General features: G+C 44.2%; 1 protein-coding gene across 2 annotated transcripts in view; it reads left to right on the top strand.

Moving 5' to 3' along the window:
* The window catches only part of ARFGEF1 (ADP ribosylation factor guanine nucleotide exchange factor 1), a 140321-nt gene that overhangs the window by 84399 nt on the left and 43519 nt on the right, over positions 1 to 12403 (top strand). For both annotated transcript variants that reach the window (XM_018554228.1, XM_018554226.1), the window contains exons 14-17: positions 4687 to 4888; positions 7326 to 7437; positions 10873 to 11078; positions 12048 to 12132. In XM_018554228.1, the coding sequence (XP_018409730.1) occupies positions 4687 to 4888; positions 7326 to 7437; positions 10873 to 11078; positions 12048 to 12132 (605 nt within the window). The remainder of the gene's footprint in view (positions 1 to 4686; positions 4889 to 7325; positions 7438 to 10872; positions 11079 to 12047; positions 12133 to 12403) is intronic.

Raw genomic sequence — 12403 nt, forward strand, 5'->3', positions numbered from 1 at the left:
CTAACTCGATACCCAAACTTCCTGTATCAGGAAGCCAGGCAGTGAGTCATTACACGCTGCCTGGCTTCCTGATTGGCTGGAAAGCTGGCTCAATGCTCCCTCGTCACTTGGTTACGGGGGAGAAAGGAGTCAGATTCCCGGTGAATCAGGAAGCCGGGTACCGTGTATTGACTCGCCGCATGGCTTCCTGATTGGCCAGCTTCTCGACCAGTCATGAGGCCAGGTGGCCAGTCATTACGCGCCCCCCGGCTTCCTGACTGGCCAGAAAGCTGGTCACCTGTTGCTGAGGAAGCATGGAGCCAGCTTCCCTGCTAATCGGGAACCTCGGTGGCGAGTCTTTACACGCTTCCCGGCTAATCAGGAACCCACGCCGCCTGGCTTCCTTAATGGGACTATTGGTATCGTCGAGTACCGGGGGTGAAAAAATATCGGTACTCCATACAGAAAACCGGTATCTGTACATCCCTAGTTTAGGTAATACTGACCCTAATCAAACAGCTCTCTCCCTGAGAACAAATGATTGAGACATTCTCTGCATTTGACATTCTCTACCTGTTTATGGCCATCCCTAACTTTGTGCTAGTAAAACACCACTATCATTTGTTGGGGTATGTAGTTCTATTGTAACTGTCAAATCTAGGAGGGGGAAAATTAGAGCGCAAATCCTGGGAATGTGAGGGGTATAGGGACAACCAGTGTCTGTATGTGGCGGGTGGAAAAACAAAAATTAATAAAATCACAAAAGGTGAAGGACTTACTTGTGGAGCCGAGGTCCTGTCATGGAGGGCTCTTTTGGAGTGTGGGCAGTGCGAGATGTACTCGGTGTCTCCCAGCAAGTGGAGGGATGGATGAAGCAGGAATCAATGTGGACTGAATGCTGTATGTGCCCGGGGACTGGTGAAGAAGCTGCCTATGGTCTTGATGGCAGTGTTCTTAGGACGTGACGGAGTGAAAGGGACCGAGGGCTGGGAGAGGACGTGCACGGAACAGTGGTAAAGGAGCGACGCGTTTCGAGGTGATCCTCTTTTTCAAGCTCGAGTGAAAGGGTGAGTAACATTGGCGGGAGATTCGCCGGGTTTAAAAGACCGGTGGGCGGAGTAACGGGAAAGGAATCCGCTGTGCTGAGCGGCTGTGTCACGGTGTCCTGAAAACTTGGGTGGACATCTATAACCATGTGTGTGTATATGTACATGAATATTCTGGGTGTGTGGATTGTGGAAGGCTTTCTTGTGTGGCTAAGGAACTCTATGTGCCATGGGTAACGGGAATTCTTTTAGCGGAGAACCGCCGGGTTTGGAGAACTGACAGGTGGGCGGAGTCACATGGACGGACTCTCCTGCAGACGGCCACTGTGTCAGTTGGTACTGATTGCTCTGACAGGGAATATTTGTTGTGAGAGTGTAAATAGTGAGATAAATGTTAGTGTGTGGTGGGGGGTAAGTTTGTGTGACCATGAACAATGATATGTGAGGGATGGCTGAAATTCATTTGGCGGCGATCCGCTGGATTTAAAAAGTGACAGGTGTAAAAGGTTGACGGGACGGGCGGTGTGTGGGGCATAGAGCCGTGGATAAGTGTTTGTTTTGTATAGTTGACAGAGAGAAAGGGAGGGGATTGAATAAAAGAGAAAGGGAGTTGCCTACGTTTATTCTATGTGGGTTGTTCTCAATGGATTCGTTAATGCAGATCGGGGGGTTCTTATAACATGACATAATATAAGAGAACCGGGGGAATTCGGTTCTGCGGGTGTATTGTATTGTGTTGTGTTTTGTTAAAAGGATTTTAAAAATTAATAACATTTTTGAATGAATAAAAAGAATGAATAGTTTTGAATGAATAAAAAGATTTGAATGAATAAAAAGAAAAAGAATAATTCATAAATGATTAGTGAATAAATAATAAATTAATAAATTAAATGGATCGATCAGTCAATTACCTGATTGAATTGATTAAAAACGAGTCTGACTTTAATGGCTGATATGGCTGTGCGTTCTCTAATTGGACATTTTGGTTTGTCTGTGTTAGTGGGGGCTGCGGTGTGGACACTGTAATATTGGTCTGATTCAATCATGGTTCAGTCAGATGAGGGTGAGGATCTCTAATTCCTCGTTTAATCCAATGGGGACTAGGGTGTTAAGTTGATAAATCCAGTATGTCTCTCTCCTACATAACCGCTGGAAACGCTCGGGTGCCGAAAAATGCTCAGGGATGTATTCAATGGCAAAAACCTGCAAGTCTTCGATGCGTTTATTGTGTTTGTGTGCAAAATGTCGTGGGACACTGTGGTCTAGGTCGCCGTCTGAGATGAACCTTCTATGTTCGCCTATTCTTTTTCTCATTGGGCGGATGGTACGGCCGACATATAGTAAATTGCAGGGACATTTTAAACCATAAATGACATGGTCATGGGAACAGGTAATAAACTGTTTGATGGGGTAAAATTTTTATTGGCGCTATCGGTAAATTTGGATTGTCCATGGGTAATGAATTGGCACGTGAGGCCCGTGGTTTTCTGCATTGAAACGTACCTATTCTCTGGTCAAATTTGGGAAATGGCATTGGGTTTGCTCTAGGGTTTTGGATTTTACTGGGTGCTATTTTGTTTTTCAGATTCCTAGCTTTCCTGAATGTTACTGTGGGTTTTTTTGAGATGAAAGGACCTAATTTGAGGATGTTCCAGTTTTTCGTAGAATGCGCTGTATGGGGTTGTGGTTATTGTTGTAAGTGGTGATGAACCTAACCTCCGAGTCACCCTCTGAGGGTGACTCGGAGGGTGAACAGAGTATTCAATTGGAAAAAACCATCTCCCATCTCCCGTTCCCATTCAGGCTCAAAACTTCCTCAACCACTATCCCTGCATACCACACCTTCCCCCAGAATTGCATCTCTGATTTTGGGATGTTCATTCGATGGTCTACACCACCAAGAACCCTTCACAGCGTCACTCCCGGAAAAACGTATGCCAACCAATAGCTCCTTTACTAGTCCCCGCTCCATCCATTCCCACACCCCAAGCCCCAAATGCCAATGTTCTTACAAACACGGTTCCCCCCCCATCCCCTCCTCTACACCATACGTGCACTTCCACGACACCACACGAAGACCATACATCCCCACCCACACACACGCATTCCGTGCCAAAAACACTACACACTTATAATCCCCCTCAAGACCTACCCCCAACATCTGAGCCTTTTTTAGAACTAGGCCATCCACATCCACCCAAATTAAAAAGAAAACTATCAGAAGAGGAACTAGAGGTGGAAAACACGTACAAAAAAGGAAAAATACTCACTCAGGACTCTCAACAGTTAAAATTTTCAATTTATCCAATCACACACTCAGCACTCACGAGACAGCCTTCCTCCAAAAAGGCCTCAATTTTGCCCCAACTGCCAAACCTAACCCTTTCACTCTATTTGTAGATTTAAATAAATTTACCCGCAAACTAACACTCAAAAGACATTATTGCAATAGAAACATCCCCTCCGCACCACCCTCACACAATCCCGCCCCTCACGACGAACCCAGTCTCACGGATTTTCCCTTAAATCTGGACCTCGAGGCTTTAGAAGCTCTCTACGACCTGGCAGACCCTAATTCATAGGCAAATTAGAGAACGCACAGCCATATCAGCCATTAAAGTCAGACTCGTTTTTAATCAATTCAATCAGGCAATTGACTGATCGATCCATTTAATTTATTAATTCATTTATTATTTATTCACTAATCAGTTATGAATTATTCTTTTTCTTTTTATTCATTCAAATCTTTTTATTCATTCAAAACTATTAATTCTTTTTATTCATTCAAAATCGAGTTCCTTAGCCACACAAGAAAGCCTTCCACAATCCACACACCCAGAATATTCATGTACATATACACACATGGTTATAGATGTCCGCCCAAGTTTTCAGGACACCGTGACACAGCCGCTCAGCACAGCGGATTCCTTTCCCGTTACTCCGCCCACCGGTCTTTTAAACCCGGCGAATCTCCCGCCAATGTTACTCACCCTTTCACTCGAGTTTGAAAAAGAGGATCACCTCGAAACGCGTCGCTCCTTTACCACTGTTCCGTGCACGTCCTCTCCCAGCCCTCGGCCCCTTTCACTCCGTCACGTCCTAAGAACACTGCCATCAAGACCATAGGCAGCTTCTTCACCAGTCCCCGGGCACATACAGCATTCAGTCCACATTGATTCCTCCTTCATCCATCCCTCCACTTGCTGGGTGACACTGAGTACATCTCGCACTGCCCACGCTCCAAAAGAGCCCTCCATGACAGGACCTCGGCTCCACAAGTAAGTCCTTCACCTTTTTGTGATTTTATTAATTTTTGTTTTTCCACCCGCCACATACAGACACTGGTTGTCCCTATACCCCTCATATTCCCAGGATTTGCGCTCTAATTTTCCCCCTCCTTTTTCTCAGTTCACAGGTTTCTCCCCCTGTTCTTAGAGCAGCAATCCAGATCATTTGCACCCACACAGACCCCACATTCCTAAGTGAGCGCTGTGTTCTTTTTCTGTTAACTGTCAAATCTAGCTGCCTTAAAAGAATATAACATGAAAACTGAATTTTTATATCAGTAATATTGGCTGTATGATGGTGTAAATGGAGTAATGTCTGCTGCTTGTTCTTTATACTTGTCAGAACAAATGAAATAATGATCTTTATCCTACAGGGCAGGATAAACCTGTAGAGCAAGAGACCAATGAGACCAAGCACCCAGAGACCATCAATCGATATGGAAGTCTGAACTCATTGGATTCTACCACATCTTCCGGCATTGGCAGCTACAGCACGCAGATGTCTGGCACAGACAACCCGGAACAGTTTGAAGTCTTGAAACAGCAAAAGGAGATTATAGAGCAAGGAATAGATTTGTAAGTTGAACTGTTTTATAAAATGGTTGCTGCTGTTCAAACCATGTGTGACTCTTATTGAGTTTAAAAGTTTTGTAACTTTACCAACACAAAAAGTCTGCTTTCCTGTTGAAGTTGATGAAAAGACTTATTTTCTGTTAGGCTGGGCTCACACCTAGGCGTTTTTCAGCGCTGATCGAAGCGCTGAAAAACGCTCAAGCATTGAAATCCCATCATTTCCTATGTGCATGGTTTTGACGCGCTGAAAAATGCCCTACGCCCGAACTAATACAGGAGCTTCTTCTGCATTTCATTGGCAAATGATTTCCTGGTTTTGCCCCAAGTTATGGTTGTCAAACAGGGCAGTCTCACTCCTTTTGCTGCACTCGCATAAAATGTTAAAGGAGCACTATGAGGTGAGTGAAAATCACTCATCCGCATAGTTTGAGCCGACATGTGACAATGAAACTGTCACACGTCGGCTCAATAGAACGGGAAGTGAGCGAACACTTGCCGTTGCACGCTCACTTTTCGATCATCTCCCTGCAGAGAGCCGTGACTGTCACTCACGGCTCCCTGCAGGGATTCCCCCTCTTCCCTCTAGATAGGCAGAGCCAGCTGTCATTCACGCGGCTGGGTAGATCTTGACCCTAATCTAATACTACGAGCTGTAGTTCGCGGTATACTGACCTTTGGGTCACAGGAGGATGCTAGTATTTGTCCTCCCGTGACCCTTCAGAGAACTATGAGAAAAAACACTTACCCCATAGTTCTCTTTGAAATAAATAATGGTGCCAGAGGCAAGAGTAAGACCCATTCCTTATTTTTACAATTGGGGGAGAAAATGGACACATCAGTCACTCTGCTGGCATCCTCTAGCGATAGGAAAAGCTGGTGAATAATCCAACCAGCCAGTGCCAACCAAAACTGTATTCAATAGTTCATAGACTTTAAAGTGCACTTCTGTGTTTATTTTTTGGTGTGTTAAGGGATCTTAATGGTTTATGATTTAGAGCCTTGGTTCTCAACTGGTGGGTCGCGACCCTGTTTTCAGTGGGTCCCCGCAAGCCTTCCAGTTTTCTAGGTGAGAGAGGCTCCTCTGCCTCCCCCTAGCACAGCACGGTCAGTTCTCGTGCCAAGCAGCCATTCAAAATATACTGCCCGGCGCCGAGTGTCAGCTTGACGTGGGGTGGGAAGGGGCTATGGCTGTAAAAGAGCTCCATCCATATGTGGATTGCTTACAGCTCCCTCATGTGTCCTATAGAGGTGCCATGGTGACATCACATTCTGGCTCCCGGCACCTCTACAGGGCACGCAAGGGAGCTGTACCAGCAATGCATATATGTATGGAGCTCCTTTACAGCACAGCAGCCCAAACTGGACCCCAGGCTGAGGATCCACTCCAGTTCAGGTAGGGAGAGTGGGTGGACCTTAAAAAAAATTAAATAAATGAAAACATTTTTGGACTGTGTATGTGTGTGAGAATGCGTCTGTGGTTGTGTGTGTCTGTCAGTGTTTTTGAGGACCCATTCACACTAGTACAGTGCATTAATTGCATAGTAACATGCGATTAATGCTCTGTACCGCGCAATCGCACCTACTGTGCATTCTGACGTGGGAGGTGTGTTGTGTTGCCATTCGTTTGGTACCCCAAAAGCACTTCCCACCCACAGTTCATACGCCCCCGCATCGGAACGCTTGGTACCCTAATGCCGAGCGTTCTATTGCAGTGCAACTTGGGTCGCAACTTAATGACCAAGGACAAATGTGGGTCCTGAGGTTACACAGGTTGAGAAACACTGATTTAGAGCTTTTTGCATTGCCTTACCGAATAAACCCAATCCATATCTAATAATAAGCTCCTCCAAAATGTTAAAATGCAGTTAAATCTGGTGTAGTAATAAACACACCTTAGTTATCCAGTAATAAAATCCACCATTTGGAGACCCAAGCTTCCATGATGTTAGAGTCCATACTGTCACAACTCCTTCATGCAAAAAGTTGCTGTCAGCCTCTAGACCCAGAATTCTGCATCTGCTTCGGGTGGTCAGTCATTTCCTTCGACTGAGAGTGTCTTTTAAATCTTTTAATATTAATGGTTTGTCTGCCTTAGCAACAAGCTATTTCAGCCCAGACAACTGCATACTAAAAGCATGGCAAATAGTTGAAATGATAGATACAATAACACTCTTGACTTAATGCTGCTTGTAGTTGAGTGCACTACCCTTCTGCGCAAAGCAGCCTCTCTGTACCTAAAGTATAAAGGCCTTTTTTTCATCATAGCATTTAGTCTCCTTTGAATTGTGCTCATGATTGCCTAAGTTTGAGACACACTGACTTTCAATTTTGTCCATGTCTAAAAATGTTGCCCATTCTTTGAAGCTGAGATTGGATGTTTGTATCATTTGATAATTAATTCTATATATCTGAGCATTTTCCTTTGTCCCCAACTGAGCAGATTTAACAAGAAACCAAAAAGGGGAATCCAGTATTTGCAAGAGCAAGGCATGCTGGGAAACACTCCAGAAGACATCGCTCAGTTCCTGCATCAAGAGGAGCGATTAGACTCAGTAAGAATGGCTTTTTCTTTTTTTTTATCACAGTGGAACACATCGTGATTATAGATGTGGAGCCCAGAGCTTGTTTTGATGTCTGGCCTTTGACGAGGTCCATGTTTTTATAAGATCTTCTAACCTTTTGTGCCAGGCGGAATGCCATCAGAGAAGTGTTTATGACTCACAACGCTTTTTTTTCGAGTGTGCTTCTAAATTATATATTATTTTCTCCAAATTGTTATCTGCAGCTAAAGTGCACCTGTAGTTTTAGAGCAAACAGTATATCATAAAAGAGAAGGTTAAAGGAGAACTATGAGGTGAGTGCTTTTCAGTCACCTCATAGTTCTAGCCGACCTGTGACAATGAGACTGTCACAGGTCGGCTCAGTAGATCGGGAGGTGAGCGAACACATACCGGCGTTCGCTCACCTCTCGATCCTGTCACGGCTCTCTGCCATGACGGGAGGGGCTGAATTCCCCGCTCCGATCCGCCAGCGCTGACTGGCGTAACGGACGGGATGGGGGCGGGTACAGCTAGCTCTGCCTCTAGATAGACAGAGCCAGCTGTCAGTCACACAGCTGGGCGGATCCAGACATAATTGTCGGGATCCGCGTCAGCTGCGGCGTCTCAGTATACCGCGAGCAGCAGCTCGCGGTATACTGAACCTAGGGTGACGGGAGGATGCTAGTTTGTGTCCTCCCGTTACCCTAAGGAGAACTTTGGGGAAAAGCCTTAACCCCATCATTCTCCTTTAAGAAGGTATGGGAGGTTGAAACTTTGCTTGCTTCTTCCAGTAATTAAATTTCAAATGCATTGCATGCCGGCCATATACTGCTCAGTACTCAAAATTTCCACTGCTGGCTATTGTAAAGTGTATCCGCTTAAATACCTGAACAGTGGCTGCTGCTGAATGACTGCAGTCACCGTTTGGCTGGCAATTCTCTGCCCGGCTTCTTTGATCGATCAATAGAAGTTTGTTGAGGTGGGGTGAATCTGACAAAATAAGAGCCGTGGGTGGCTTGCTTTATCTTTAAGGCCCCCCTGTATGCTTCACACTGTTCTTTTACCAAGTTATCATTAGCAGGCTAGTCTGTGGAAGGATAAAGTGTTACAGGCTAAGCTGTAATTGAATACTGGTCCCCCCCAAAACACAATCTTTGCTGCTTAGAACAGCCGAGTAACAAGAGTGGACTTGATGGTCATGGTGGAGGACCTAAAATTGAAAAGCCACTTTTGGTTTGATAATAAATGCTCGCCAAGTAGGCTAATGTGCATTGCAGGAGTTTCCGGAAACTTCATTGCAGACTCTTACATGTTCTTCTGTATGGATAATGAACATTGCATTCCAGTCACTTACTCCTTCCTGAGTGCTAAGTGTAAGGGTCTGTCTGCTATAAATAATCACATGATCAGTTCTAGAGCTCTAATTGGTAAAAACAAACTGCTCCGAGAAACAGCGAGCCAGCTTTTGCATGGGTGGAAAATTGCTTTTCTGGGCCATACCCTTATATGAATGTCCCAGTATAAGAAGCAATGTCCCAGTATAAGAAGCATGTGAATTTTACAATGGAGCTTTAACTACAGGCCTATTTTGTGATCATCCTTCACACACAAATCCATGAATGTGGAGCTGTAGCTAACATTGTATTTTTGGACAGAGTGGAGAAAGGGTCGGGTTTTATCGCAGTTTGTGTACCCTTCTGGATATTTTTTCACTTCTTGTTTTGTGAGGGAAAAGTTCATGATAAGATGACAGATAACACTGGGCAGAGGTTATAACCCTCCCCAGTGTCCCCTGGAGAAATTTACCCACACTTCTATCCCAGAAACCACACAGGAAGTGGGGGAAGAGAGAGCCACCAACAGGGACACAACAGAGGCCACTTAAAAGATGACCATAGCAGTAGTAATTAAAAAAATACTGAGGCATGACTGTGCTTTTGCAGTGAAAAAGACACAGATGGCAAGGAATGTATTAGTGTATTTCTACCGCTGCCCAATATAGAGTGTGCTCACTTAGGTCATCATGTACAGCAGCAGTACCGCTGAAGACAAAAAGTCCCTTCAAAGGTTTATTACAGTGCCTCAGAGAACCACTGGTAGTCAGCTTTCTATTTTGAGAAAACAAAGAAAGAAGCGCTACAACCCTAGGATTCTTAGTGTATAACAGTATGGAACCTTTGGATAAAACTGAATTTGGACTCCCTTTTAGACGGACGAGGCGGTATCTTGCCGTTAGAGAGTGAATGCTGTTTGTCAGCATGGATCGCAGGGAGGCATCTGTAGCTGGTCTGTGTGGATGTGAACACCGGGCTTCACGGCTCCTGTTGGGTCCCTTGATGTGGGGGGTGATGGTGTGACTGGAGTGCCCGTTAAAGCGAAGTGAACAGTTCGTTTATTGTGTCACTCTGTCAGGTGCAGTGAGAGCTCAGCTGGCCAGGCTGCCACTCATTGGCTGAACGGGAGCAGAATTGCCGCTATATGGCGATATAGCAATGGGTCGGCTGTCGTAAATGAAAAGGTTCAGGAGCAGGCACGAGGCCGAAGGAGCCTGTGGCCCGTGGGGTGAATGGTTTGGCTACGCGTTTCGAGGCTCTCTGCCTCTTTGTCAAACCAGAAATCGTTCCCCTTGTGCCTGCTCCTGAACCTTTTCCTTTACGACAGGAGGAGTTCACATCCACACGGACCAGCTACAGATGCCTCCCTGCGATCCATGCTGACAAACAGCATTCACTCTCTAACGGCAAGATACCACCTCGTCCGCCAAAAATGAGTCCACATTCAGTTTTATCCAAAGGTTCCATACTGTTATACACTAAGAATCCTAGGGTTGTAGCGCTTCTTTCTTTGTTTTCTTATAATTGTCTAACAGGGTCCCTCTCCCTGATTAAGTAGCTTGCTCACCCAAACCTGTTTTCGAAAAATATTTCACATCAGTTGTGCGCTCGCCATTCCGATCGTTTTTTAGCTTTCTATTTTGGAAGACCTTTATCATACGTATGTCAACGGAGCATTAAATATAGTAAGGGGTCCTCTTTATCCCTGTCATTATCTGTTTTACCTTCCTGCCATTTGGCGTTCTAGGACAATGGAGGTCAGCACTGTTCGGTAAAAGAATAGTTTTTATACAGTACATTATCATTAATTGTGTATAAATACAGTAGTACATCTTAATCAATGTCTACACAATTAATTATAATTGTTTTTCTTTGAATAATATATAGACTCGCTCTTGTGTAGGTTTAAATATTATTAATGTGTCTATAGGTTTGTATTATTGTGTAACTATTTAATGCACCATTCAGGGAAGACAAATGGAAATTTTGAATGTTTTATTATTATTCATTTTAATTTACCCTCCTACCTTGTTTTAAAATGAATGCATTTTCAACTGTAGCCTGGTCATTGAGAAAACTCAAATCCTGTGTTTTGGTTGTGCTTGTTTTACAGACTCAGGCTGGAGAATTCCTAGGAGACCATGATAGGTTTAATAAAGAAGTGATGTACGCGTATGTGGATCAACATGACTTTTTAGGGAAAGACTTTGTGTCTGCCCTCCGAATGTTCCTGGAAGGATTCCGTCTTCCTGGTGAAGCTCAAAAAATTGATCGTTTGATGGAGAAGTTTGCTGCTCGATATTTAGAGTGTAATCAAGGGTGTGTATTACATAAGTGCATGCTTGTTATAGAGTCATGCATTACTTGCTTTGTTTCCTAGCATGAAGGGTAGTTAGATCAAACTACCTGGATTAACTTGCCTGTGTTTAGAAATAGGAGTAAGATTAACATGTGTGATCGGGAAGGATTAAGCACGCCTAGTTTAAAACCTAAGGAAAGGGCTAAGAGTATTGAAATGCAAGAGCGACTTATCTGTTATCTATGCACAATGGATGCCACCCATAGACACACTGTTGAGTAGATGGGAGGTTGACTTCACAGAGCACCCCGCTGCATATGGCAGCTGGAAACATTGTGATTGGGAGGGGGTTCTCCCTGAAATATTTATTTATAATTTAGTTTTGATCATATAGTTCCTGTGTATTGATTCCCTCCTGGAAATATTTAACCGACCTATTAGATGTTTGCCTGTGACTCGTCTTGCTCTGAAGTCATCTCTGTTTGAATATCTGTAAATACACTGCATTAGATGAAAAGGAACATTTTCCCTCTTTTAGTGCTGCCAGAGGGGGCACAGAGAACAGTATGTTCCTTTAGGCCCCGTTCACATATAGCGAATTGTCGCGCGATTTCACACATTTTTGCCGCGCGATATCGCGAGAAGTCGCCGGCCAATGCTATTCAATGGAGCTGTCTTAACTCCATGTCGCGGTCGCAAGTCGCTTCTACCGGACCCTTTTTTCGGCGGATTTTGCGCGATTTTGCTTTTTTTTTCTATGGAGCCCGACGGAGAAAGTCGCACTACCGTCGCTGGAACATCGCCCGGAAAGTCGCGCTATCCCGGCCGCTGCAAAGGTATGTCGCTATATGTGAACGGGGTCTTAGGGTTCAGGGAAATCTTTAATGTTGTGTATTGAGTTTTATAGTTCTAGCAGCAGGTCAGGTTTGCACATAACACTTTTAACTCAATCACTTCCATGCCATGCTAATCTGTTTTATATTTTTCAGGCAAACCTTATTTGCTAGTGCAGACACTGCATATGTTTTGGCATATTCAATTATCATGTTGACAACAGATCTACATAGCCCTCAGGTATGTTGAATATATATGTTACCTGCTTGTCTGTGTTAGTATGACATAAAGGAGAACGCAATGCAATCACTGTATCATAGGTCTATCTTGTGATGTGTATTCTCTTCAGTATATGTACAAACAGAATTATGTATTAAAGATTAGGTTTTTTCCCCCCTCAAGTACAGCATTCTTTATGCATATGAAGTTTATGAACATTTTTTAGCTACTTTGATATTTATTGCAATTAAATGCACCATATGTAGTGGGTATGGTAGTAGGGGAGATTAGA

Source organism: Nanorana parkeri, unplaced genomic scaffold (genome assembly GCF_000935625.1).
Source record: "Nanorana parkeri isolate BGI_ZX_2015 unplaced genomic scaffold, ASM93562v1 scaffold147, whole genome shotgun sequence".
In the NCBI taxonomy this organism is placed as follows: domain Eukaryota; kingdom Metazoa; phylum Chordata; class Amphibia; order Anura; family Dicroglossidae; genus Nanorana; species Nanorana parkeri.